Source organism: Mauremys mutica, chromosome 22 (assembly GCF_020497125.1).
Source record: "Mauremys mutica isolate MM-2020 ecotype Southern chromosome 22, ASM2049712v1, whole genome shotgun sequence".
Lineage (NCBI taxonomy): Eukaryota > Metazoa > Chordata > Testudines > Geoemydidae > Mauremys > Mauremys mutica.
In genome coordinates, this window is record NC_059093.1 from 1,845,315 (window position 1) to 1,872,165 (window position 26,851).

The window sequence follows — 26,851 nt, forward strand, 5'->3', positions numbered from 1 at the left end:
TAAATTGGCATGGCTCCTTCGGCTTCAGTGGAGCTATGCGGATTAACACCAGCAAAGATCTGGCTCAAAATGCAGAGGAAAAAGAATCCCATAAGGAAATTATTGGACAGACAAAGTAATCAGTAAAGACCTCTGCAGCAGTAACAAGTGTTGAGAGCATGCATTTTATTGCTTTCTGTTGAAATGATGCAAGAGGCTTTCCTTCTGTAGAAGCGTCGTAACACTCTTCAGAGAATAAATACAAGATGTAATCTGCACCTGAGCTGGGTTAATATGGAAAAAAGTTGGTGATGCTGATTTTTTTTATTCTGTTTCCAATATAAATAAAACATTGAAATGGAGAAAAATTACAAATTCCGAATGCCAGTGAAATTCCAGTTTGCCTGCCAATGTGCTGAGGCTTTCAGTAATGGTGAGTTATAGGAATATTTACATTGGGTCCCCTCTGCCCCTCCAGAAACCCAGCAAACCTATGTCGCCCTGAGATGATGGTTACGCTAAGATATTTTATTACACAGAAGGGATAACAACACAAGCACAGGACTAGATTAGAGAAACCCTAATCTGGTCCCACTCCCTGTGTACAGAGTCCTGGAGGAGACAGTGTAACTGATTAAGGTGTCATGTCATCCCTAACCATAAAAAAGACTCTTTTCTGGTCATGCATCTGGGCCCATTATTCCTCAGCTCTTCTAAGCAATTGCCTTGATATGCCAATGTCAATTTATCTCACCTCCCCTCTTTTTTTTAAACAGGAAACTGCCAAATGAACGTGTATCCGAATACGGGACACTTTCCCAAACAATTACTCATAGACTCTCAGACTTTAAGGTCAGAAGGGACCATTATGATCATCTAGTCTGACCTCCTGCACAATGCAGGCCACAGAATCTCACCCATCTGCTTCTATAACAAACCCCTAACCTATGTCTGAGTTATTGAAGTCCTCAAATCGTGGTTTAAAGACCTCAAGCTGCAGAGAATCCTCCAGCAACTGACCCGTGCCCCATGCTGCAGAGGAAGGTGAAAAACCTCCAGGGCCTCTGCCAATCTGCCCTGGAGGAAAATTCCTTCCCGACTCCAAATATGGTGATCAGTTAAACCCTGAGCATGTGATTTCCATCCAAGATATATGTGAGTATTGAACAATACAGATAGGTAGTATTGCAAAACCTTGCCAGGATTCTCTTTTAATGAGGAAAGAGCTCTCTGGAGCAGCACTTCGGTGTGTGTGTGTGTGTGTGTGTTCATTCAAATGGAGTGTGTACCCATGCTGTCTTTTTGAATGTGTACGCTCAAAAAGGAAGCGTGTATTCATGCTGTCTTTTGTTTGGCCATATCATGCCCATTTTTATTGCTCTTCTGTCCAAAAAGGCAAAAGTTGGCCTTAGGATGCAAACAGAAGAGCCCTTACTCCTCCCACCTCGGCAGTGAAACTTAAGTAAAGGCAGAATCTAGCACTAGATATTTACGACCCATACATCCCAGTGGGGTCCGATGGGACAAATTCTTAGTTACCCTGGAATAAATGTGAAATTACCCCACTGACCTCAGTGGATTTATTCTGGATTTACACTGAGGCCACTGAACACAATTTGTCCCAGTGGCTTGACATGGGATGTAAGTCAGAAGAGAACACAGCCCCTGGTTTTTAATGGGCCCATTGGTATCTAACCCTCACCCAGGCTCTTAGAAAAATCACATGAATCATAGCAAGTGTTGATAAAAATATTTGACTTTTATCTCAGATTTGATCAAAATCAGACAGCTGTGATTTTTCTCTCCCCTTGGGGGCTTCAGAGTGCCAGGGGCCCAAGTCTGCACCCACCTCTTCCCATTTGCCTCATCCTTTCACTGCATTACTGGTGCAGAAACCCAGAGCGCTGCCTTAACGTTGGACCAGGGAGCCTGCCGACCTAGCCACTGAGTTCTGTGAACGAGACCTGGTAGGCCAGCTGGCATGGAGCTGGGGCCAGGAGCCCAGAGAGCAGCCTTTTCCCCACTGGCTGTCCAGCATTGGAAGGTCACAAACCCCAGGACTTTGGAATAAAATAATTAGAATAACACCTGGGTGTGGTTGTGTTCAGCCCCTCCCTGCCAGTTAGAAGCTGGTCAGGAACAGACCTTCCCCTGCAGCGTACTACTAGAAACGCATCTACCCCCGGCTCAGGCAGCTTGCCTCTGCTCCCTGTGTGGGGCATGCAGTAAGGTGGGTGGAAATTGGCCTACCTCTGGCCACTGTGGCACTACAGTAATTTACACCTGCTAAGGATCTGCCTCCTTGGTTCTTGTGGCTGGAGATGGTTTGTGGTGCCCTTGTGAGTTATGCAGGTTTTGGTCCATCGTTGGCTCAAAGGCCAGAGGCTGACTCTTTCCAGGTGCTGAGTGCCTACACCACCACATGAAGTCAATGAGAGCTCTGGGTGCTGCATGCATCTGAAAATCCACTCTGGCCCTTGCTGATTTCAGGGGGAAGCGTTTGAGGCCCTCCTGTGCTGTCTGGCCAGGCTGCCCCCAAGAGGACTCTTTTTCCTGAGCCCCTCTTCACGGTTTTATTCCCGTAAGGTTAGTGAGATGAACTGACACCTCCCTAATCCCTCTTTGGCTCTGGACTCTGTATTGTCTTAGGACAGCGGCTAGGAAAGAGAAGCCTTTATAGAACATTTACCAAGCTCTTTTCAAAAGTGCTTTGCTGACCACTGAGTTGCTCCTCAGAACATTTCCCTGAGTACCTGGCTGCTTTTCCCAGTACCTCTAAACCACTGTCTGACTAGGGGCAGTTTTCCGGAGGGAGGGACTGAACAGCTGCTGCTGTCTAGGTTGAAAAGGGCTCTTTCAGAGCACTTTATAAACATTCTTTTTACTGAAGCATCCTGAGGGCTAATGCTGCTTTTAGCAGAGGATCTCAGAGCACTTTATACACAGTAAATTAAGCCTCACCCTGCTCACATAATTGTGAAATAGATACTGTCCTATCCTTTTTGCTGCTAGACAAACTGAGGCCAAGAGGTTAAAGCAGCTTGCTCAGAGTCACACAGCAAGCGGGTGGAGCTGGGTATACAAGCCAGGAGACCTGACTCCCATTCTCCTCCTACGCTGATCAGACAATTATTAATTACTATTTATTATTGGATTACCATAGCAGCGAGGAGCCCCAGCCATGGTGTGGGGCAAAGAACAAAATTTCTCTGTCCCAAGGAGTTTACAATCTAGCTGTAAGACAAGAGAGCTCTGATAGCGACAGACAGTGGAGTACAAGGAAACAATGACACAATATTGGTCACCCTGCTAGGCAGTGGTCTTGGTACACTAGCAGCCTTGCTGTTAAATTTTTGGTAGGCACCATGGCAAAGGCGGGATTTGAAGGAGGCTTGTTCATTAGTGGTAGCGGGTGTTTCTGGGCGCTCCTGCCAGGTGGGCGGGGCAGCCTAGGAGAAAGCACAAAGGCGATTCTTTGGAAATGTAACAAGCGAGTGCTGGAGCTGCCATCAGGGAGGCTTGGCAGAGGATGTGGCTTTGCGGCCATTCCTACACAATGCAATCTTTAACTGAAAGGGCCACTTTTCCTTGCAGCTCTGGTGTCATTTTCTTGGTATCATAAATAACATCCCCAAGGGTGTCTCATGAGCCTCTGGCTGCCCCCTTCAGTCTGTCTGAAAGTGGTACTGGGGGTGGTCCCACAGGTACTAGCCAGCAGTTGTGCTCATTAGCAGAGCTAACCTCGGCCTGGTGCTGAAGCAGAATGTCTGACCCTCAGCCTGCACCAGCCTGGTCTGGATTTCCTCCATTTCACCTGGGAAATGTAGTCAGGAAACCACTTGCCCTTAGTGCTAATTATAGCAGAAGCTCTTCAGGGGCCGGACGGTCGTTTACTATATGTTCATCCTGCACTAGCACAGCGGCACCTGGAGATGGTGGGCCTCGGCCAATGTTTACGTGAGTTAACCTGAGAAAACCCATTACTGTCAGTGGGGAGGGGGAGTGTAATTTGGCTCTAAAGAAGCCATTGTGCTTTTTGTAGGAGAAGAGGAGGGGATGGGTGTTCTTGACCAAAACTCCCCTTGTTTGCCAGCCCCGGAGGTGGCTGCAGGTCAGTGGTGCTTTAGGTTGGAGAGGATTGTGGACCCCTGTGGAAGGAAGGTTACTACAGAACCGCACCCTAAGCTCTCTGGCTGAATGCAGGTCCCACTGATGTGAACACTGTACCTGGCCTGGCTCTTAGCGAGCAGGATGTCTGTGCTGCTCTCACACCCGCACAGCTGGGTGGACATCAGTTGATTTGCAAGGGTCTTGCCTTAGTTTTTAATACACTGACTTCCCTGAGTTTCCTGTGCCCCCGGCCCGGGTGTCCCACTCCTTACTGAGGTCAGTGCAGGGAGTTGGGCACTCCCTGGGGTGCACTGATTGCTGTTCTTACACTTCCTTTCACATGCTGCTGTAACGAAAGGATAACAGACAGCCCAGGACCTGCCTAGGAACCCCTGGGAGGCTGCAGCGGTGGGTACAGTCGGACTGGACCCACAGTGCAACAGGGCTGAAGGCTGTTGTTTTCTATCCCAGTCCAGTGAAATGCTCCTTCTCTTTTCCGGAGGAGGGGCTCTACTGCTGTGCTCTCCAGCGTGTCTTCTCCCCCTCCTCCCCGCGCTGGAGAGGCACGACTAGCCCCGGCTCTGTGTGTGTGTGTGTGTGTGTGTGTGTGTCTGTGTGCGCGCGCACAGAGGCAGCCCAGGCAGGGGCACGATCCTTCCATGCACGGGCTGGGGTCCGAACGCTGCTGCTGCTACAGGGGTTTAACTGGAGTAAAGTTCCGGTGCGTCTCAAAGCTACAATTAAAGAGGGGCCGCAGGGTGTGTAACAAGCCCAAGGGCATCTACAAATCACTCCCTGGAGCGTCCCCATAACTGTGGGGCCTGGGGTTAGCTCCTTCCTCCCTCCTGTGGCTCCGCTCCCTGTTTTCCTAGTGGGGGAGGCGGGATAATCAATGTTTCCTTCTTTTCTTGCTGCCTCCGGTGTCTCTCGCTCACCCCCCCTCCCCTCCCGAGCGTCAAGCAACAGATTAGTGCAAATTCCTCCCCACCCCTCCTTGCAAATCCCCCTTCGATCCACCGCCCCTTTCGCTGGTGTCCGCCAGCCCCGCACTCCCTCCCGCAGCCGGCCCCACAGCCGTGCACATGCCCACGGTGCAGCCAGCCAGCGGGGGCCGGGGCGTGTGTGTCTGAAAGCACCGAGAAGCCATTAGGCAGCTGACACCGATGCATCTTGGCTCCCGCGTTTAACCAGCTCACCCAGCCCGGCTCCCCCCTCCGCCCACACCGGGCTCCACTCCCGGACTCCGTGGGCTTCTCTGCACGGGAGAGGCGGCGCCAGCGGAGCCCCCCACGGTCCCGTCTCTTCCCCCGGGCTCGGCGCGGGACTGGAGGTAAGATCCCGGCCGGGGGTCCGGGGCGGCTCCGCCCGCATGGCCCCCGCTTCGCCGCTGTGCCCCGGCCCGGGGCTGCGGGGCTGGGCTGGGCGGGAGAAGGCGCCGCACGCCCAGACCTCGGGGCGGGGGCGGCTCCTTCCCGACTTTGGGGCCGCGCCCCAGTTCCTGGGCCGAGCCCTGAAGCCAGCTGGGGGGAGCAGAGCCCCCACCTAGGGCGTCGCGTTCGGGGGGCAGGTGGGTTGCGGGGGAGGAAAGCGGGTTCCTGGGGACCCCCCCGGTTCCAGACCCCGCTGGGCGGGGTCAGTCCAAACCCGTCTCCTCTTGCTCTTATTTTATCTTACACGTAAACAACCCCCCCCGCGCCCACCATGGGCTGCCTATCCCGGGGGGGGGGCAGCCCCCTCCCATAGCGGATTGTAAAGCGAACTCCGGAGCCGCGCCTGTTTACAAGTGGCGGGGAGGTGGCTGGCGCTGCCCTGCTCCAGGCGACGTGACCTGGGAGTTAACTACATGGGAGCAGCCAGAGCCTTGCTGGCCATGTGTCCTGCCCCTCCCTGACCCCCGTCCAGTCTGCAGCCTGGCCCCCCAGGCTCCCTCCCGCCAGGAATTCACCCCCCAGTGGGCAGAGCTCCAGCCTGCCCTTTGGGGGGCTAGGGGGGCATGCATTGTGCTTCCCCTGCCCCTAGCTGGGAGTTGGGGGGCATGCCCTGCCCCCTGGCTCTTCGTGGGGCATGGCTGGGAGGGTGTCGCCTTCCCGCTGCCCCCCGGCTGCAGGGCAGTGCTTTGTCAGCAGCTTGGCCTGGGCTGGCACCGGAGGGCGCCTGGTGCTTGGAGCCGGCGGCCTGCAGGAGCCCCATTGTTCACCGTGCCTCCCCCTGGCAGCCTCCCACCCAGCTACTTGTTGGCGCTGCGTGTGCACATGTCTCTGTCTCTTCTTTTCATTGTGAGGCCTTCCATTCCAGGCACGTGACCTGCCTTGTAGTTGCCATGCCAACTCCCTGGTACCGTGGTTCCCCCCCTCTCCCATGGTTGCCTGGATACCATTTATCCCTGCCTGGTCTGGAAGGATGCTCTTGTCTTGCATGCTCCCCTTCTCCCCTCTTTCACAGGCAGCCACACAAGCGTGTGCACACCGTACAACCCAAGGGCAGAGAGATCTTACAGACCTCTAGTGCTAGGTGCATAGTGTCACAAGTATCCTCTAGTGCACACACACAGTATGATCCGCTTCCATACACTCATATGAGCATGCGCACGCAGTCACACTCACAAACACAGTCACCGTCTTGCACAGTCTCTCTCTCTCTCTCTCTCACACACACCCACACCCACACCCACCATCTTGCATACTCATCCAGACACATGCACAGACAGCCTCCGATACACACAGTTGCACACACCTCTTCTCACAATCACAGACATCACTTACACACCCTCACATCCCTTCACACACACGTTCCCATACGCACAGCTACATCCAGAAAGCAGTCCTTTTAATCTGATTTTAGAAAAAAAAAAACCCTTGCCCAATTGGGTGTTGTAATGCACGCAGATTTGGAGAAGAGCAAAGGAGCATCTAGTTGTGTATATCAAAATATTTTGAGATACATTTTCTTATGTTAGTAAATATTTTAATAAAGCTGCAGTAATATAAACAAATCAAACACTTTATCCTGCAGAGGAAAAAGGAGGCCCTATCCATACCTAGCTATATCTTCAGTTAAAGAGTCCTGAAAATTGTATATCTGAATCCATCCAGTGGAGTTCAGATCCTGAAGGAGTGATTTGCAGGAGGGGCAGTGACAGGTGGCATATCTGGATCTGTATAAGCTTTACAACATGAAAGAGCAGCCTCTGAAGAAATGTTTTCAGAGCTGCATGCGGATTATGACTGACATGAGATTCCCTTGTACCATTTCAATGTACACCACCTGTTTGGAGGTGTCGTTGTGCGCCCTGTTCTCAGCACAACATGAAATTTCTACTCCTGTAGGTTGTTTTCACTAGCACCTAACTCTGTGTTGAAAACAAAAAGAAAACCTTATTAAACAGAGGGGAAGCTCCAGAGAATTAAATTCCTTTTCCCATATGGAAAATGTTTCTGCAGAAATACAGTATGGCTTTGAGTCGAGCAGCAGGGGAACAGTAGCTGAGGAATGACAGATAACGTTTTAGATTCACAGCTGTTCTAAACGCCGCAAACCAAGGACAATAGTTGCTAATTCCAGGCTGAGGGGACGTGTATAAAACATCAGTGTTATGATGTCCTCTGTAGACTCGCTGAAGAATCTGACTGATGTGGAGTGAGTTGGTTGCCATCTTGTTGCTATGAGATTTGTGCTTTACTTTTAGGTTTTAATTACGTGTGCTTGCTTGACACATGCCGGCCTGGATAAAATATTGCACATAGCTGTGAATTTGTCAGTAGTTTAAACTTCTGTAGTGGGGACAACTTTCATGGAGGTTAGGTCCATCGATGGCTATTAGCCAGGATGGGCAGGGATGCAACCCCATGCTCTGAGTGTCCCTAGGCTCTGTTTTCCAAAAGCCGGGACTGGGCGACGGGATGGATCACTTGATGATTGTCTGTTCTGTTCATTCCCTCTGAAGCACCTGGCATTGGCCACTGGGCTACATGGACCATTGGTCTGACCCAGTATGGCTGTTCTTATGTTCTTAAATATGTCAAACTAGAAACTTAAATCTATTCCTCTCACCTGTTTGCGCTCATGGTGTTTCTTTCCATAATTGCAAATTATTCAAGGACTGGTTCTGGCACTTGCTCAGGCAGGGGATGAATCAGTGCTACTTCTGAGGACATTCTGCGCCAAAAAATAAAAATTCTGCGCACAATATTTTAAAATTCTGTAAAATTCTGCAATTTTTAGTTCTCAAATAAATGCGGAGGATCCACCCTGGCATTGGGGAGCGCAGGCCACTGGATGCACAAAGATGGGAGATCACTGTGCAGCTCCACCCCCCGGAACATGGACTCAGCGGTGAGGATGCACCCAACCCTGATACTGTGCAAGGACCAGAAACACCCCAGGGCCCTGCACCCAATGCCAGTTGTGGGCAGGCAGGCTCAGCAAGGCAGGATCCAAGTGTGGAGGGGGTTAGTGTGGGGGGATCCAGGTGTGGGTTGAGAGGGTTCTGTGTGGGTCATTCTGGGTGTGGGCGGCTCAGTGGGGGATCCGGGTGCGGGGGGGGGGGATCTGGATGCACAGGGGCTTGTTGGTCAGTTCTGGGTGCAATGGTAAATGGGACTTTGCAGGAGATTCAGGTGAAGGTGGTTGGGGCTCAGCAGTGGGGGTCTGGGTGTGGGGGGATAGAGCTCAGCAGGGCGTCTGGATGTGGAGGACTCGGGAGGGGGGTCCAGATACTGGGGGAGTGGGGTGGGGATCCACATGCAGCTGGTTGGGGCTCGGTGCGGTGGCAGTCTGGGTGCGGGTGGCTCGTCAGGGTGATCCAGGTGCAGGGGGAGTGGGACTTATTGAGGGGAGGTGTTTCTGAGTGCGAGGGTGAGGCTCGCTGGGAGGGTCTGGGCATGAGGGGGTCTGGATGCATGGGGGAGCAGCTCCTTGTTCAGGGATCCCTTCCCCAGCAGCTGAGGAGCGATGGATGCAGTAAGTGGGAGTGGGGGGAATTTGCAGAGATTCCTGCAGCTTGGGGAGAAATCTGGGGGGTGAGTCCGATCCAGCCCCCAATGCTGTGCAGGGAAAGAGGAAGTTCCATCCTGCCTAGCCGGGATTAGCAGCTGAGCCCAGCGCAAGGGTAGGAGTCACCAGCCGGGTCTTTCCCACTCCCCACAGTGATTTACCTCTCTGCCGGCTGCCCTGGGCACCTGAAACATACTGCTGGGGAGGGTCACTCTTGTGGCTTTCCTTTGCTTCCCCGTCAGAAAGTCATTTTTCTGCGGGGAAGCAAATCTGCAGAGGACATAAATTCTGTGCATGCGCAGTGGTGCAGAATTCCCCCAGGAGTAAAGTGCAAAGCATGATTATAATCAGAACCAGCCAGAAGAACTCAGGAATGAGGAGATGTGTTGTGTCTCTGTCTCTATGCTGGCTGTGCTGCCATTAATGCTAAGGATATGGAGTGGGGAATTGTCTCTCTCCTCTGTCGGGTTTTGTTTATGTACATGCAGTTAAAAACAGCCATTCTTTTTAAAATGAGAGCAAATCACTTTGGAGGGGGTGGCAAGAATGTGGATTCTTTGACAGTCTGTTGACTAAGACAGTATTCCAATATTGTCTATATCGGCAAGCTCAGTGGTTTAAGCATTGGCCCGCTAAACCCAGGGTTGTGAGTTCAATCCTTGAGGGGGCCATTTAGGGAACTGGGGTAAAAATCTGTCTGGGGATTGGTCCTGCTTGGAACAAGGGGTTGGACTAGATGACCTCCTGAGGTCCCTTCCAACCTTGGTATCTCTGTGATTCTAAAGAGGGTAGAACTAGCATATCTTAGGCTTTTACTTCACTGCTTTCCAGGACATAGATATTACAAACCAGATCATATCAGGTAACATTTATTAGTATTATTTATCCATTGTTGCATGACACCAGCAGTTCCTGGCCCAGAGATCTCGCCATCCAGGATCTAGCCAATAAGCAACCAATGAGTAAACAGATCAATGGAGAATATCGGGAAAAGGTAGAGACAGTAGAGGTGTATTTGTGTAAGATAGTTGTTACAGTGGTCTCGGTAGGTGTTAAACAAATAGAGGGAACATTTATGAAAAACAACCTAAACAGAATCTCCACTTCCCGGCAGCAAATTGTACAATGTCTTGGCTTGGCTTCGTCGAGAGACAAGTTTTATTTGTCCTGTTCCCCTGCCTCACAGTGGACGCTGTTATTTCCCAGCCTGGCTTGCTCCACGCAGCCTGCTGTTAGCACAGCGTTAATCCCATTTGAGATACTCCTCGAATAATGGACTAGCTTGGCTCTTTTCGGTCTGCCAGGTTCTATGTTATGAGATGCATGTCATGTTGATGAGCTGAGGACTGAGGGCCAAGACAAATACCTCCAAACTGATTTGGCAGCCATTCCTTGATGTGTTAGGACATGACTGCCGGGAGCCAGGGGAAAAAACCTGCAGAAGACTTGTTTTGTGTGATCTTATTAGTAAAGGGTAGGGCTCAGGGCCAGGGGAGGCGGGACAGAGTCTCACTGTAATTTTGTCCAGTGTGATCTGCGATCATTCTTGTGATCTCCTTGTTCTTGATTGACCCTAATCACAAGTGATCCATGTGGCTTCTGGTGGCATCTGAGATTAGATCACTCAGTGGAAGCCTGTACTGAGGTTTGGGTCCCTGGGTCTCCTGAAGAGCAGTAGGATTCCTTTGAGCATCCTCTGCTTTTGGCAGCTATCCCAAGCCTGCAAGTGACAAATTAATCTTAGCAAAAGCTGCCTTGTGTCTCCCATCCTACCCGCATATGAATCCGCGCAGTCCTGGCAAGTTATGAGTGGTGTCTTGCATGTTACAAGGATGTAGGCTGGAAATCTCTCATTTAGGAACAAGAGACATAATAACAATTGCATGAGAAGCCAAACTGATGCTGAAGTGAAATGGCAGAAGAGCACATATATGCATAGCTGCAAATGTCCGTTCCCACACGTACGCTCGTACTTCCTTCAGGCAACTGGGGCTTTGTGGGATAATTGGAGATTTTAACTCGGTCTGAGCTTTGGGAGATGTCCCGAGGACTCTTGAAGGAAGAAGGCGACTGCCCAGCGTTAATTCTGATGGCTGAGATTTGATGGGCTGATCTATTTGAAACAATTAAAAATAAGTGTTTAAAATTCTTTTCAAGTCTCTTACAAATCACCTGTCTTGTTCTTGCGGAGTTTTCAGTGTTGTTAAGGGCTGCAGAAGAGGTGGTGTTTGTCTGTCTGGCTTTCACCCCTCCCTGTCTCAGTAACGTGAGGAGAATGCAAAATTACAAGGGGATTTTTGAGGAGAAAGAAGGAAATCGGGACTTTCAGTATGTTCGGTATAGGGCTGTTCTGCGGGTGGCATATAGGCTAGAGGTACAGCGAGCGCAGTGAGCCCATGATCATGAAGTTGAAAATATCTGCCCGCCTTCGGTGTGGTTTGATGTGGTTGTGTGAGAGGCGAGGTAGCGTGTATGTGTGTACTCTGGCCTCCGTCCCATGTAGGCTTGTGCCTCTAATGCCAGCTTTCTTGGAGGCCTGAACCAAAGTGCCAGAGCTGAGAAATGAACGGGGTGGAGGAGACATTGGGGTTCTAACCAAAGCAGCCTCTGAGCTGGAGACACTCTCCTCCTGACTCAGCCATCCCTGTCTTCAGAGACACCCCAAGTCCCAACAAACTCTCTTCTCGTTTACACCAGCGGAACCCAGCTGCCTTCGGCAGGAATGCACCGGAGGAGCAGACACGCTCGGCACCTTGTGTTGCCATTGGCGTGGGTGCAAAGTGTGCACAAATCGGAATGGCAGCGTTTACACGCGCTCCGCCCTGACTTTGCATTGGTGCAGATGATGACACCCATGCCATGTGCTGGGCTGAGAGCCCCCTCGCTATGTGGCCATGAACAGCTGAGCTGCAGGAAGGACGTTGCAGACATAACACACGTCCTCCCCTCCTGCTCCCCATTAGCCCTCTGCTGCCACACAGCCTCTTCTAGCAGATGCTAGGTCGTGATTTCCCCTCTGGCCAGGGAAGATTGTGCAGCGTGGAGATAACCTCTTGCTAGTGCTGTCCTCTCCCTGAGAGATGAAGAGTGACTAGGAACTGGAGGTCTCCCTGAGAGCCAGCCTGAGCCTACGCGCATTGCACGGAGTGACACGTGCCAACAGTATCAGAGGGGGAGCCGTGTTAGTCTGGATCTGTAAAAGCAGCAAAGGGTCCTGTGGCACCTTGTAGACTAACAGACGTATTGGAGCACGAGCTTTCGTGGGTGAATACCCACTTCGTCGGATGCATGTCAGTGCCAGTGCCACTGAAACCACTAACAGCGTATTGATCACTTGGGTTATGGTAACGCCCAGAAGCCCCAGCTGAGATCAGGGGCCCTGTAGACAGCCCCTGCTGTAAGGCGCTTACGAAGGCAGGACTGTTATCCCTATTTTACAATTGGGAGAGAGGCACAGGGAAGACTGACTTGTGCAAGGTCACCCAGCGGGTCGGGCAGGAATCGAACCCAGATCTCCTGAGTCCCAGTCCAGTGCTGCTCACAAGGCCACATGCATTCTTCCACACCCTGTTGCATTGTGAGCTGGGGACTGAGTTTGGGGAGGCTGAGTGGCTCAGCATGAGGAGGGAGCCAGGCCTTTGCCAAGTAAACAGCCAGCTGTGGTTACTGTGCACTGGTGCCTCCTGCTCTAAAGCCAGTGAGAAAGCAAGGCTGCCCAGGGCCCTGCGTAGCTGGCCAGGGCTCTACACTGCAGCAAGCGGAGGGGCTCCTGCAAATGTCAGATTTGAAGAAAACTCAAGTGGGGCCCAATAAACAGCCCTCCTGTTTGGCCTACAATTTGTTCACCATCTGGCCAAGCTTTGCTTCAGCAGCTCGGCTCCTGGCCCTACGTTAGCGCGGGGTTGGATAACATTCACGCAAAGGAGAGTAATGGTAATGACCCAACAAGCACAGTCGATCTCTCCTTTCTGTGGTGAATGCTGTCGCAAGGGAGTGTGAGATTTTTTGAAAGTAGGGCAGACAGCATGGGGAGGCTGTGTTGTCTTGGTCACAGTAACTAGGGATTGGAAACCAGGACTCCAGGGTCCTATTCCTGATTCTGCCACTGACATGGTGTGTGACATTTGAACAAGTCGCTTCACTTCCCTGAGCGTCAGTTTTCCCCATCTGTAAAATGGGGATAATGGTACTTACTGGCCCTACAGGGTATCCTGGGAGTCGTTGGCAAAAGATGATGAGGAAAGGGGAGTTACTATGATTTAATGTTAACAGCAAAGCAAACAAACCCTCTCGCCCCTTCCAGAGAAACAGGCAGGATCTTCACTCCTGGGATTTTCGGGGGAAGTCGCTATCGTAATGTGTGCCATGGAAATAGCTAAATGAATGAAAAGGTCGTCAGGATTGCTGGTGATTGGGCGTGGTGAGCACAGGGGAAGTTGGTCCTTACAAATGCTGGCTGTAGTGTCACACTGCAAATGGAAGGGCCTGATGCAAAGATCACTGAAGTCAACAAGAATCTTTCCATTGGCTCCAATGGGCTTTGGATTAGACTCTATTTGCGGAGTGCCCTGGTTTGTTTCTGGTAAGATATTGTCCCTAGAAGCACCCCTCTATTTTCTGCTCCCCAGACCAAAACCCCACCCCAACCCAAGCCAGTAGAACACTTCCACCCTTTTGTGGCTGGGTCTGTACAATGTGATCTCAAGGCTGCCTTGGCCCAGGAATTTTCTCTCTCAACTGCCTTGTGCCCTCTTGTCTCCCACCTTGTTACCACAAGGAATCAATGAGTAGTCAGAGAAAGCAGGAATCGCTGCATAGGTGACTGGGGATTGTAAGGTTCTGCACTGGCATAGCAAGGTGTTCTGGTGGCTAACTGATTGCGATGGCATCAGAATCCTGGTGCGTGCGTGTGCATATAGCCCAGGTTGCAAAATTGTCACAAGCATTTATCAGTCCAGGCATAAAATCTACTTGCCTGCTGTTTCCATGATGATGACAGTGAAAAAAGTGAATGACGTTTTACTGCCCTATTGCAAATTGTGGCTGGCTGTAGGCGAGAGGGAAAGGAGAATGTCGTCCATCTGGTGTAGCTCAGCTCAGTTTTCCCATGTGTCTAGATCTCTATTTATAATACAACAGGGAACAAACATGTTTTGATTAAAGTCAGATGGAACTACATCCCCTTCCTGACTGATGGGGATTTCTGTGTTTGCATTTTAGCAATATTTGATGGTTACAGATTTAGTGTTACTGAGGGGAAAAACATTTACAAACGGTGTTTATTAAACTTACAGTTTGGCTTGAAGAACCCAGTGATGGCTGGGGCAGCTCTGCCTGAGGTAATACAGACACTCCTTCCGCAGCTATTCTCATTATTTATACAGAGCCCTGCTGTGGGGATGCCTGTACCGTAGGCAAATAACAACCCCGTGGCTTGGCCAGCTTAGTCTAAAGGCGCAAGGCCGTGCAGTGTAATCGGGCTGTAGGAAATGTTTGCACAACCATTGACATTTTTGCTTTTCTCATTTTATTCCAGTCTTTCAAAAACAGCTGTCAGTCTGATTTTATGAAAAGCCCATGACATTTCACACAAATATATTCATTTGAGGGAGAAATGGGCTCGTTTTTCACTCCAAAATGATACTGTTCTTTCTCTAGTGAGAACTGTGACAATTCTGCAATTTAATTGGTATGAAGATGACTTTTAATGTGAGAAAAATGAAATTTCATTTATGTTTCAATGTGAAAAATACCCAATTTGCTAAATATCATGAAAAAATGGAACTCTGGCGCCAAACCCCCAGGAACCAAATAGAGAAAAGAGGCACAAAAATGTTAGAAAACAGTTTTTCCCATTTGTCAGAGCCAGTCCAGATTGGTGTAGGGTTACCAGAGCGGGGCTGCTTCCTAGGGTTGCAATACAAAGTGTGCACTGCTTAAACCCACGTGGGCTTTTCCCAAGCCCTCCTTCCTGGCTGCGGTGAGGTCAGACAAACCGGGGAGATATTTATCCAGCATGTGCCCATTGCACAAGCCTGGGGGAGTGTTTGCACGCAGTGCATGGGAGCTTTGCCCGAGCCAGGACTGAGTAAAATCTGACAGTACGTCCTTTGGGGTTTGGCCCGTCACCGATATATAAACTAAATTCTTTCATAATGTGCTGCTGACGGCAATCCTGTGACATGGAGTCTCTCAAAAGCCACTGTCCCCACCGGTCATGCAGCCTGCAATTTAAAGGGACTGCTCGGGTAGGGAAGTCTGCTCCTTTGCTTCTGCCAGCTTCCCTTAAGGCTATTGCTGTAGTTGTGAAAACTGGAGTCCATTGACTTCAGTGAGCTTTGGCTCTGGCCTCGACGGGATGCTGTGCAAGCGAGTCTGACCTGCCGCACAAGCAGGAGGAAGAGGAAATCCACACAAAAATCTGACTTAAAAAAAAGTGTTGCAGCTCTTCCAGCGATCCCCCAGGCAACTGAGAGCGAGCTGTGCACTTAATGCGTGTAGCAAAACCTCGCTGCTAGCGACGCGGAAGAGAATGGCCCATGTTCCAGAGCTGTAAAGTTACCAGAAGCTGTACCTCAAAGCTGTAAAATACAACTGTTGGAAAGAACCCAGCCTCCACAGCGGTTTAGCCAAAGAACCCAGCCTCCACAGTGTTGTAGCCAATACAACCACAGCGTGCAAAGGCACTGACCTTGACTGTGTACGTGGCAGAAGACAACTGCTCTGCACTCGGTTACGTGGGTGTAAATCTGGGCAAGCCAGGGCACTCTGTAGGGATGAATTACTTGTGCTGACCTAGTCCTGTCCTTTAACACCCCCCCCTCCCGCACCCCAGATAGTTTTAATTTAAGATCAAATTGCAAGTTTAATGTCTCGAATCAAGTGTTCTCTTGTCCTAGAGGGTTTACTGCAGAAGGGCCAAGACACAGTTTCTGCGTGAGGTTAACTGATGTTTTTTATTAAAATCTCATGTTGCCTTTCAAATGCACAGACCACAATGCAGCAACACTGACTGTGATCGGCCCTACTGGGACCAACTTAAGGCTGGTGTAAGTGGGTGCACTCGCTCGCCCGGGAGGGTGGGGGTGCCCCACAGCCTTGCAGAGATCTCCCCAGGTTTTAGCTCTTGGTTCTGCCTGGCCTGGGCTTGCATCAGCCCCACATTTCATTTGGAGTTTTGGATTCAAACCACAAACTGACGAGCCAGGCAGGCTCACCCGAAGCCTTTCCGCGTAGGGGCAGAAACCACTGGGCTTTGCCTGGGTTCCACCTATTAACAGGATTGATTGGCAGTGCCCCAGTCAGGATCAGGGCCCCACTGGGCTGGGTGCTCTGCAGTGAGATCGGGAGAGGCAGCCCTGCCCTGGAGAGCTTGCAGTCTGAAAAGACAAAGACAGATTGGGGTGGGGGGAAGGATGCCACGTACAAGCAAAGTGACCAGGTTGGTGATGGGCAAGTCTTGTTTATTTATCTCATTTATTTATGTCCGTATTAAATAACTGATCCTTACTTGCCACTCTGTCTAGCTCCTCTTGGGTCTTTCCCCTCACCCACTGAGGTCATAATTCTGACTGAAACCGTCTGGGGAGGTTGAAATGTCAGTGGGTTCGAGTTAGAAACCGGCTGGGAACTGACCTGACCGTTTCCATGGATCCATCTCAGGGCTCTGGTGGTGACACAAACCAGAGCGATTCCCCCTGGGCTTGCCATGCACAGCATAGATTTGTAGACTGTAAGGCCAGAAGGGCCCATGATGATCATCCAGTCTGACCTCCTGCCTAGCACAGGCAGGGAACCTCCCCAGGGAGTCCTGCATCAGGCCCAGAACCGCTGGCGGAGGTAGGACAGAACGTCCGGAGAGGGAGCCAGTCTCGATTTAAAGACTTCAGGTAACGCCCGCATCCCTTGGTAAGTTGTCCACGTGGTTAATTCCCCTACTAAAACGTGTGCCTTATTTCTAGTATGAATTTGTCTAGCATCAGTTTAAAGCCATTCAGTCTTGTGCGGTCTTTGTCTGCCAGAGCTTCCTGACCTGGGTCTGCATGTACGTACCACCCTGTAGGTCAGTTACTTGTGTGGTGAGAGACGGGATGAGAAAACACATGTGAAACCAGATGAAGCATTTCTTTGCTTCCTGGCCGAGGCCCTCAACACAATGCTGGCCTGCCACAAGATTGACAGGTACCTACCTAATCCCTGCTCTAAGGATCAGCAGTGTGACTATGGACATGTTCCCCACGCCAGCACCTCCAACCCTAACCTGGATGCACCTGCTGCTCTGCAAAACATGGTGTGCTGGAATCCCCTGGGAAATCATAGGGGTCATCAGCTCAGTGCACAAAGAGACACCAAAGCCCAGATCTGGGAGCGCAAGGTAGTCAAATCTCATTCCTTGGGCCAGTGAGTGACAGGGAAGGGAGGTGCCATTGGATTTGTAAAACCAACAGAGTCACATTTGCATCACCCTCTGCTGCTAACAACGTGGGGCTCGGTGTCCCCTGGGGCTCAGGGACTTGGCGTAATGGACAGGTTGCATTCATGGTTTTGTATCCAGGTGCCTTTGTCCAACAGGGCCGCCCAGAGGAGTCAGGGGGCCTGGGGTCTTCGGCGGCGGGGGGGCCCGCTTTGGCCGTAATTTGGGGGTGGGGGTGCCGAAGACCCGGAGCGGAAGAAGCTTCGGGGGCCCGGGCCCTGCGAGAGTTTTCCGGGGCCCCCAGAGTGAGTGAAGGACCCCACTCCAGGGGCCTCGAAAAACTCTCGTGGGGGCCCCTGCAGGGCCTGGGGCAAATTGCCCCACTTCCCCCCCCCCCCCCCCGGGTGGCCCTGTTGCCTAAACCTGTGTCTAGGTGCACAACAGCTTGTGTGTGTGCACACGATGTTAGAGTGCAGATCACGCAGTGAGAGATCTGCCAGCCTGATCACCACATGCAATTACATGAGCATGACAAATTGCATGAAGCTGTTTGCATATGCAAAATACCTTGCATCATTGTAGAGTTTGCTTCAGAAAATGTGACCCAGCATGTCATTCTCTTTCCCCAAGCTTCGTTCTCTACAAACCATTTTGTTACCAGTGACGGGCTGTCTGATGCTGCAGAACACGCCCCCAGACATACATCACTGACTGTGTAGCAGGAAACACAAGGCCACATTGTTCGTTTGCCATGTGGGACGCTTGTCTTGCAGCATGCTGGCCGTACAGACTCACCTGAAGAGATGTCTCCTGAGAACTGAGGGCCTTTTTCATTCCATCTGGAACTGGCTCAGCTGAACCACAGAGTGGCATGAATTTAAACCAACAGTGTCTCCGTGAACGAATGTGCTCCCTGATCCCCCATGTCACCTCCTGCCCCCATATATCTGTAGCTAGTCTGTGGAATGGATATAGCGGAAGCTGATTCGCAGGGCAGCCATGTGCTGATGGGTGGGAAAGTAGAAGTGTGTGGGGTAATTGTGCACATAGGACCCCTGGTGCCGCTGGCCTGCAGCTTGGGGACTCAACCTCGTGCCTTGCTGATTTGCTTGAGTTTTGAGCCTGCTCTGCACTGGTGTGGATGGCTGGGGCAGAGCAGACCCAGGCCCATAGCACTGGGTTCTGGCTATCCCACTTCTGAATTGCGCTGGACTATAAAATGACTGTGTCATGGAAAGCCTCTGTGTACGTGCCTCCACCGTGAGTTAGCAGGCTTGTCACGTCTCTGCTGGGCTCGAGGCACTGAGCGATCAGCACTCAACAATCATCTATTCAAAATCACCCACTTGGGAGTGCTGGGAGAAGACACTTGCTCCTCTTGTCTGAAGGCAGGGGTGTGCGAGAGCAATGGAAAGTTACTAGGAGAAGGGACCCCACCAGGAGCCTCTAGAGGGACTCCCAGGAGGATGGAAGGGATCCAGCATGGAGCCTGGATGGGATTTCAGGCTGCAGCACGTTGTTGTTATGATTTTTTAAAAGATAAACTTCAGACTTCTAAAACGATCAAGTAGAAAACTATCGGCCTGTTTCACAGTGGCAGCCGTTGAGCCAGCGTCCCGCCAGGAGCGATGTGAATTTGTGTTGTGTGCACAGAGAGATGCTGGGCAGGGGTGGGGAGAATGGAGAGCATGGAACTGCCTGCGTCAGGGACAGCGAAGGGGTCAGGCTGTGGTGGTTTTTCTGTCTCGGCTGCTCTTTTTAATTTTGCTGCCTAGTGCTGGTGGAGCTCTGTGCTCAGGTGCTCTCCCATATTTGTTGTTTTTAAAGGGCTCCTGGAACCATGCTCAGCAAGAGCCAGTTGCCTGCCCCTGTTGCCTTCTAACTGCCAGGATCAGAGCACAGCTGTTCACATTCCTGGAGAGCCACTGGCTTATTTATAGTCCAGAATAATGAGTCTCCGAGTTCTCTCTGTGGAAGGAGGATAATCCTAGTTTCTTTGACTCCTCCTGTTGAGCCCTTCCCCATCTGTATCCGCTAGCAGGAGAATGGAATTGGGTCCTTGGTAAGCAGAGGAGCTGATTGTGCTTTCAGTGCAAACGGAGGGGCCCAAATGGTTTCTGAGAGGGAGGAATGATAGCACCAGGGCTGAGCACTCCCTCCCCCTCGGGAGTGCTGGGGAAGGTGAAAATTAGGAGGTCAGGTGCAAATTGCAAATCCCTGAAATAGAAAAAGTGCCAGGGACTTTTGGCGAGAGGATCATAGGTTGGTAATGTGCTGTTAGATTTAGGGCTGTTGGGAGGGAAAGCCTGGGAGTGGGGGTAGGAAGTGCTAGCATTAATTCACAGGTACTTCCAGCGCAAAGCATTAGGCCAGTCCCAGAAAGGCTAGAGGTGAGACACCAGGTGGAAATATCCAGGCAGGAGGCTGGAGGCGTGCTCTCTGTGCACCCAAGGGGACCTAATTCATCTGCAGAACCCTTTATACAAACTGCCTCTGTAGTTTATAGTATTAGAAAGCATTTTCCCAGAGACGTACTATATACACACACACACAGAGGTGAGGTATAGCGTGTGCGTATCATATATGCACCCAGGGAGTGTTGGGTGTGCATGTATTTCATTACATTGCCGTGTGTGCGTGTACAGTTTGCATCTGCAAATGGCTTAATGTTTGCAAAGTGCTTTGAAGATGAGAAAACATCTCTGAGCATTAAGCATTATCAGCTGATGTTTGAAAAGTGTGTTTTCCTCCTTTTGGAAGACAGTAGAGGCAGGGCAGGGGTGGGGAGTTGTAAGACCGTGTTCCATATGAGACAAGCTGGTCACTTTGCAAGTGTTGCGCTAACAGGCTGGTGAAATGGCAAGTGTTACCTTGTAGCAATTGTTAGGTCATCAATGAGATACCAGCAGAGGAGAGTTTAGAGGGATAATTTGACTTGTTAGATACTGTTGTTTTTCTAGCTTGCCCAGAGCAAACTGAGGTAATGACAGGTTCACGACTGAACGATTTTCCTCCAGAAAAAGCAAAACACCTATGTACAAGCCAGAGTGCAAATCCTGCTTACCTGTGTCCTGCAGGCAGCTGCACTGAAATCTGTGGGAGGCTCTGAGCCTAGCAAGGGGGCGTTTGGGGGCTCTGGTGATGGAGGAGGCAAAAAGGACAGCATGGGCAGCAGGGCCGGCTTTAGGAAGTGTGAGGCCCAATCAAACAGTTTCGACGGGGCCCCAGCAGGGATGACTTAAAAAAAAAACACGTAAAAAAACACATGGGGCTCGTTCTCACCGGGCGGTGCTCCAAGTCTTCAGCGCCTCTTCGGCGGTGGGTCCTTCACTCGCTCCGGGTGTTCGGCAGCGCTGAAAGACCTGCCGCCGAAGAGTGCTGCTGAAGACCCGGAGTGAGTGAAGGACGTGCCACTGAAGAGTGCTGCCGAAGACCCGGAGTGAGTGAAGGACGTGCCGCCGAAGACCCGGAGTGAGTGAAGGATGTGCCGCCGAAGACCCGGAGTGAGTGAAGGATGTGCCGCCGAAGACCCGGAGCGAGTGAAGGACCCGCCACTGAAGAGTGCTGCCGAAGACCCGGAGTGAGTGAAGGACGTGCCACTGAAGAGTGCTGCCGAAGACCCGGAGCGAGTGAAGGACCCGCCACTGAAGAGTGCTGCCGAAGACCCGGAGTGAGTGAAGGACGTGCCACTGAAGAGTGCTGCCGAAGACCCGGAGCGAGTGAAGGATGTGCCGCCGAAGACCCGGAGTGAGTGAAGGATGTGCCGCCGAAGACCCGGAGCGAGTGAAGGACCCGCCACTGAAGAGTGCTGCCGAAGACCCGGAGTGAGTGAAGGATGTGCCGCCGAAGAGTGCTGCCGAAGACCTGGAGTGAGTGAAGGATGTGCCGCCGAAGAGTGCTGCCGAAGACCCGGAGTGAGTGAAGGACGTGCCACTGAAGAGTGCTGCCGAAGACCCGGAGCGAGTGAAGGACCCGCCACTGAAGAGTGCTGCCGAAGACCCGGAGCGAGTGAAGGACCCACCGCTGAAGAGTGCTGCCGAAGACCCAGAGCGCCGCCGGGTGAGTAAAAATTAAAAAGGCGCCTCTAGCCAGGGAAGGGATTCTCACTGGGTGCGGGGCCCTCTTAGGCGTGGGGCCCGATTCGGGGGAATTGGTGGAATAGGCCTAAAGCCGGCCCTGATGGGCCGGGTCCCATGAGATTTCCAGCCTGCACAGGACTTCTGGGTTTGGCATGAGATTTGGAGCCGTGTTAGGAGCCCTGTGCTCAGGGCCATGTCCCGTTTGCTGGATTCCAGCAGTCAGCCCATTATCTAGACCAAGTCAGTACTTTGGGACCGGGAAGGAATTTTCCCCATACCTCTGGATTGGTGAGGCAGGTCAGGTTTTTTCATCTTCCTCGCAGCACAACCTAGGGGTTGGGTTCTGTGCAACAGGTGGGCTGGGATTCTCCCCCTCCTGGAGGGCACAGTCTGGCCCTGTGGGAGAGTCGTCATTGCAAATGTCGGCAGGTGCCCAGTGCAGGAACAAACTGATTTAGGCCCTAGATCCTAAAAGGTAACATGGTGGGCATCCTGAGGGCACCTCCTTACGTGACGGGGGCATCGTGCTAGGCCCCCTGGGAGCAGAGGCGAACCAGGGGTTGGGATGCTACCCAGGGGGACCACTTGCAATTTGCTGTATGGCAGTGCTGGGGGGCGGGGGTTGAGGTCTGAAAGGGGGAGAGATGGTGTTGGGCGGCTGGAGGTGCCCAGAGAACCTCCCAGTGTGGCGATTGGCTCCCTCTGTGGTGGGCGCCCGCCGAGAATTGGCAGAGGCTCAGTGGGGTGTGGGTGACTGCGCAGGGCCATCCCCCGACGGGAATCGTGGGTGTAATTTGACTCGCAAAGGTGCGGCCTGGTTAAAACCCATTCCCCATGTCCTTGCTGCCTCCTGCACGGCGAGCACCCCAGGACCGTGTGGGCTGTGAAGGTGGGCGGGGTTTGGCTGAAAAGCGGAGTGATTACAGGCTGCAATGGGGTTAGTGACGCGGGATGTCACAGCAGTGCCTGGGCCCGAGTCTGCAGTTGCTGCTTCACTGAGCTCCCCGGCGCCTGATGTCTGTTTATACTATGGCTGCTTTGGTGCCAGAGGGTGTGGAGAGGCTTCAGTGTAAATGAGAATCAGGCTGTACTTACTGCCGTGGAGTCAGGCTGGTGTAATACTGACGTGACCGAGTGGGAACTGGGCCCACTGGGGCTGGGGTACGTCTCAGCTGTAGTATTTGTTAGATAATATATTCAACGCGAAATAAATCATTGATGGGCTATGTCTTTCGGTAAGCATGATCCAGCAACAGAGGTAGTCAAATCATGCAAAATATGTACCTGATGAATAATTTATTCTACAAACAATGGCATTATTAATAGAACATCAGAGTCAATTAACACCATTCAGCTCGACTTTTGACTCATGGAGATAAATCGTGTGTTACGCTCTGTGATATATTTTGCACGATGCACACTGCGCATTTTGAGTTGGATAGTTTCCACATTACGCTCAGAACAGTATTTGATATTTTTAAAGTATCTTGTTTACTTATCACCCATATCATCTACGGAAAACAAGGCCACACATTGCTGGATCATCAGCTGTTGGGCTTGCTTGGTGGTTTTTTTAACCCAGTAATTACATTAATCATACAACGATAATTGCCTGGGCATGCTGCACCAGCTGATCCCCGTGTTCTGCTGCACACTCGAGAGTACCGAACCCAGAGCTTGGGAACGGCAGCAGCGGGAGCTGCATGGAAGGGAAGTTGAACCAAAGCCTATTGGGATAGAACGTGTTCACTGCAAAATGGCCCGGTCTCCGTGTGGGGAAGATACCGGTTATGCTGGGATGTGGGTTGTTATGAAGAATGGCGCTCGCTCTGTCAATGCGCACTGACATTTTACAGCACCGAGAGAAACCCAGGGGCTGACTCCGTTGCCCCTTTACACCACCCGAGATCCCTGCTCTAAGGCGCTGACAAGCCAAGGCCCTGATCTGGTGGTGGGATCCCAGCCAGTTGTCCCTTTCTCCTGGCCTGAGTCCTGCTGGCTGCAGTGGGATTCCCCACGACGCTTTGCAGAATCGGGCCTTAACCAATGAGATTCTTAAAGACTGAGACTCAATGGCCAGCGAAGAAACTCTGAAAATGCTCCCCGGTACCGACTGTCCCTGTCCCCGTCCCCTCCGTGCTGGTGGGAGATGAGAGCGCTCGCAGGGCAGGGCTCAGACGTTTTAAGGGCTGGTGTTTTCTTTTTTTAGCTAAGGGAGAGATTTGTGAGAGGAAGGAGCTGTCCCCACTAAGGCCAGCGGGGTCACGAAATAGCTGAGGAAGGCCCAGGTGATGCAATGTAGCTAATTCTGTTTGGAAAGGACGAAACTTGGGGGAGTGAGGGGCAGGGTGATGGGGCCGTGCGGGAGGAGAGCATCCCGCTCTGTCTCTCATAAGTGCTGCATCCACGCAGGGCTGGGAAGTGTTTCTACCCAAACTGAATTATGCAGAGTGAGTGATACGTTCCCCTTGAAGGAGAGCTCATTGCTTTGGCTGAGGAGTTGTTCCGGGATAGCTCCCTGCGGGTTACTTACGTTATGTACACTGCACTCGCCGCCTTCCCTTCGGTTTGTCCTGGCCTTTGCCTGTCTGTCTTCGTTGGGGATCTGCTTCTTGTTCCACGGCCCCCTCGCCCGGTGTCCAGGAGACACCAGCTGCGAGGGCAGCCATGGAGGTGCTCGCTCTCCGAGACCTCTGGCTGTAAGAACACACAGATACACTGAGTCCAACTCACCCTTGGGGTAACTCCACTGACGTTGTGAGGTTCCACCCGGGGTGATCCTGGCCTTATTTTCTTTGCCCCCTGGCTTTGTTTGGTTTGGTCTCTTGGTTCCAGTAACTGCTCTGCATCCCTTTCCCCCTCTCTGAGACCCACACTGCTTCGCAGCAAACCCCAGCAGGCTGCATGCTGGGAGCTGCAATGGCCACCAGCATTTAGTGGATCCCAAAGGTAGCCCTGGGGGTTAGGCCTCGACTGAGCCTTGGGCCGGCGGCTTCGGTCCGGACACTAAACCCCCGCCAGGTGGATTTCAACCAGCAGGTTCCATCAGTTCCCTCTGGAGGCTGAACGCTTTCCTGAGTGGGGGAATCTCCCAGAAGCAAAGTATGAAAGAGGGAGAAACCGAATGGCTCTCAGGGGGGATCTAACTTCACCCTCCTTCACCCCCGGCTCTGCCACTTACGGCTGAGCCACCAGCACTTTCCATCCTGCTAAAGAACCAACAGACCTTTCACGTGGGCGTTGGTGGCAGACGCCACGACGTTTCCTGAGGGATCTGGTGACTTTGGTAGGAGCCATAGAAAGTCACAAGCCTCCAACCTCAGTGGGACTTGTGCTAAGCCATGGAGCTATGTTGGCTGATGGGTGTGGGTGCCCCCAACTGGGAGCTATTTATTGGAGGTAGAGACTATTCAAATGTTCCCTTCCCCCGCTGGAAAGAAGCGTACCCCAACTTTTGCCAGTGATGCAAACCCCTCCGCTCCAGGTGTGGGAGGTCCGACGGGGGTGCTGAAGGAGCATGTCCAGCTGGGAGTGCATCTCGGCTTCTGACCAACAGTGGTGGCTGGTCACACCAACGTGACACCAAAGGGATGCTGGTGGTGGGTCAGCACTTCCAGCCTGGGCTACGCAGACAGCACCCGCCTTATGCCCTGCAGTGCCAGGGGAGGGGCACAGGCCTCTTTGCTGGCCCTTCTGGGTGTGCGTTGAGTGAACGCTGTTCTGGTGACTGGGGGGAATGCGGTCGCCAGGCCAGGGAGCATCGCCGTGGCAAGCCGGGGACAGCAAGAGGCTGTGAGGTTATCATTGATTCTCAAGCCACGCAAGCCGCTTTATGCTCCTGTATCTGGGGAGCCGTGGCTTGGTGCCCAGCTCGGCGTCCGGATACTGCACTCCTGGGTACAAAGCAGCGCCATGGCCCTGCCAGCGAGCACGCTGCTCCATGATGGAGGAGGCAGGGCCGAGAATAGGAGACTTAGGACCCAGATCCGCCATGGGCAGCCCTGACGCCGTTCTGGCCAGGGGGGCATCAGCAATGCCAGGAGAAGGAGACGAGGCCGGGGCAGTCGGGGGGAGGGGTGTAACCATGGCTCTGGCTAGACAGAGGTTCAGTCTCTTGAGTCGGGGGAAGGCTTTGTCAGGGCTGAGCCACTCAACGCCAGCGTCTCTCTGCATCTGTCACCCAGGGAATTGAATTGCTGCTCGGAAAGGGCCCCTTTCTTGTCTGCGTTATTCCAGCCCAGCAGCTGCAGCCGTGTTCCGGCTCTGTGCTCTCAGCGCTGCACAGAGCCTCTCTGTCTCCTCTCCCGGGATGTGAGCCGCTCACGGCCGCGCAGCTACCGGCAGTGCTATACCATGTATAGTCATAGAGTCCGACCGGCTGCCTGTGCTCGCTGCCCAGAGGAAGGGCGTGAAGCCGATCCCACGGCTCCTGCTGTGTTGGGGGGCTGGCTCGCCTGACCTGGATGTGCTTTGCTGAGCTACAGCAATGGGCGGCCCCTAAGATGGGTGCTACGCCCAGACACAGGCCAGCAAGTGCTCTGCAAGCAGATTGATGGCCCTGCCTAACGCTGAAGCGTGTGTGTGTGTGGGGGGGGGGGGGGGGGGGGGGGGGGTTATACATCCCGCTTTGCAAGACGAAGCTGGGCCCCTCTCCACACTGGCCCCAGAGCCCTGCTAGCTCCAGCGTGTCTGAACGCAGCCCTGGCCAGCGGGGATAGAGCACGGGGACTTTTGTGCTGAGATGACCCGTCTAGGTTGTCTGAAATGTGGTTTTATTCCCTGGCTGCGACAAACTGCCTCCCTCTCCTCACTGATTAGGAACCCAGCCGGCAGGGCTCTCGCCCTGGCGGGGGCTGGCCTGTGGGCAGGGCTTCCTCTCAGGCCAGAGGGGGAGAAGGGCATCAGCACTGGCCTCTAAGCCTGACTCTTGTGTCGCCCGTCTGGGCCTGGTCCAGTGTTTGATTCTCAGCACTGGAACGTCCTGCCTGACCGCTCCAGGGGCTCAGAAAAGGCCAAAGGCAAAACTCCCCAGCACCTGGAAAGTGTCATTTCCTGAAACAGCGGCAGCCCCTGGAGACTGTCCCTCTGTTTAGCAATGAGAGGGCAGGCAGGACAGGTCAGCATTACTGTCTGGGCACCTGTCTCCTAGAGCCCAGTGGGCCTGGGGCTCACTGATCTGATCAGGACAGTGCCAGTCATTGTTAATTTCCCAGTGGTCTGGTGGTGAGAGCAGGAGCGGGGCTGGGAGTCGGCACTCCAGGGTTCCTTTCCCCAGGCT

The 26,851-nt window shown here is 52.6% G+C and overlaps 1 protein-coding gene across 1 annotated transcript in view; it reads left to right on the plus strand.

The window, feature by feature from the left end:
- Positions 1-8,310: 8,310 nt before the first annotated feature.
- Positions 8,311-26,851, plus strand: part of LOC123354596 — a 53,418-nt gene continuing 34,877 nt past the window's right edge. Inside the window, exon 1 of the mRNA XM_044996715.1 lies at positions 8,311-8,421. Coding sequence (XP_044852650.1) covers positions 8,322-8,421 — 100 coding nt within the window. The 5' untranslated portion in view covers positions 8,311-8,321. The remainder of the gene's footprint in view (positions 8,422-26,851) is intronic.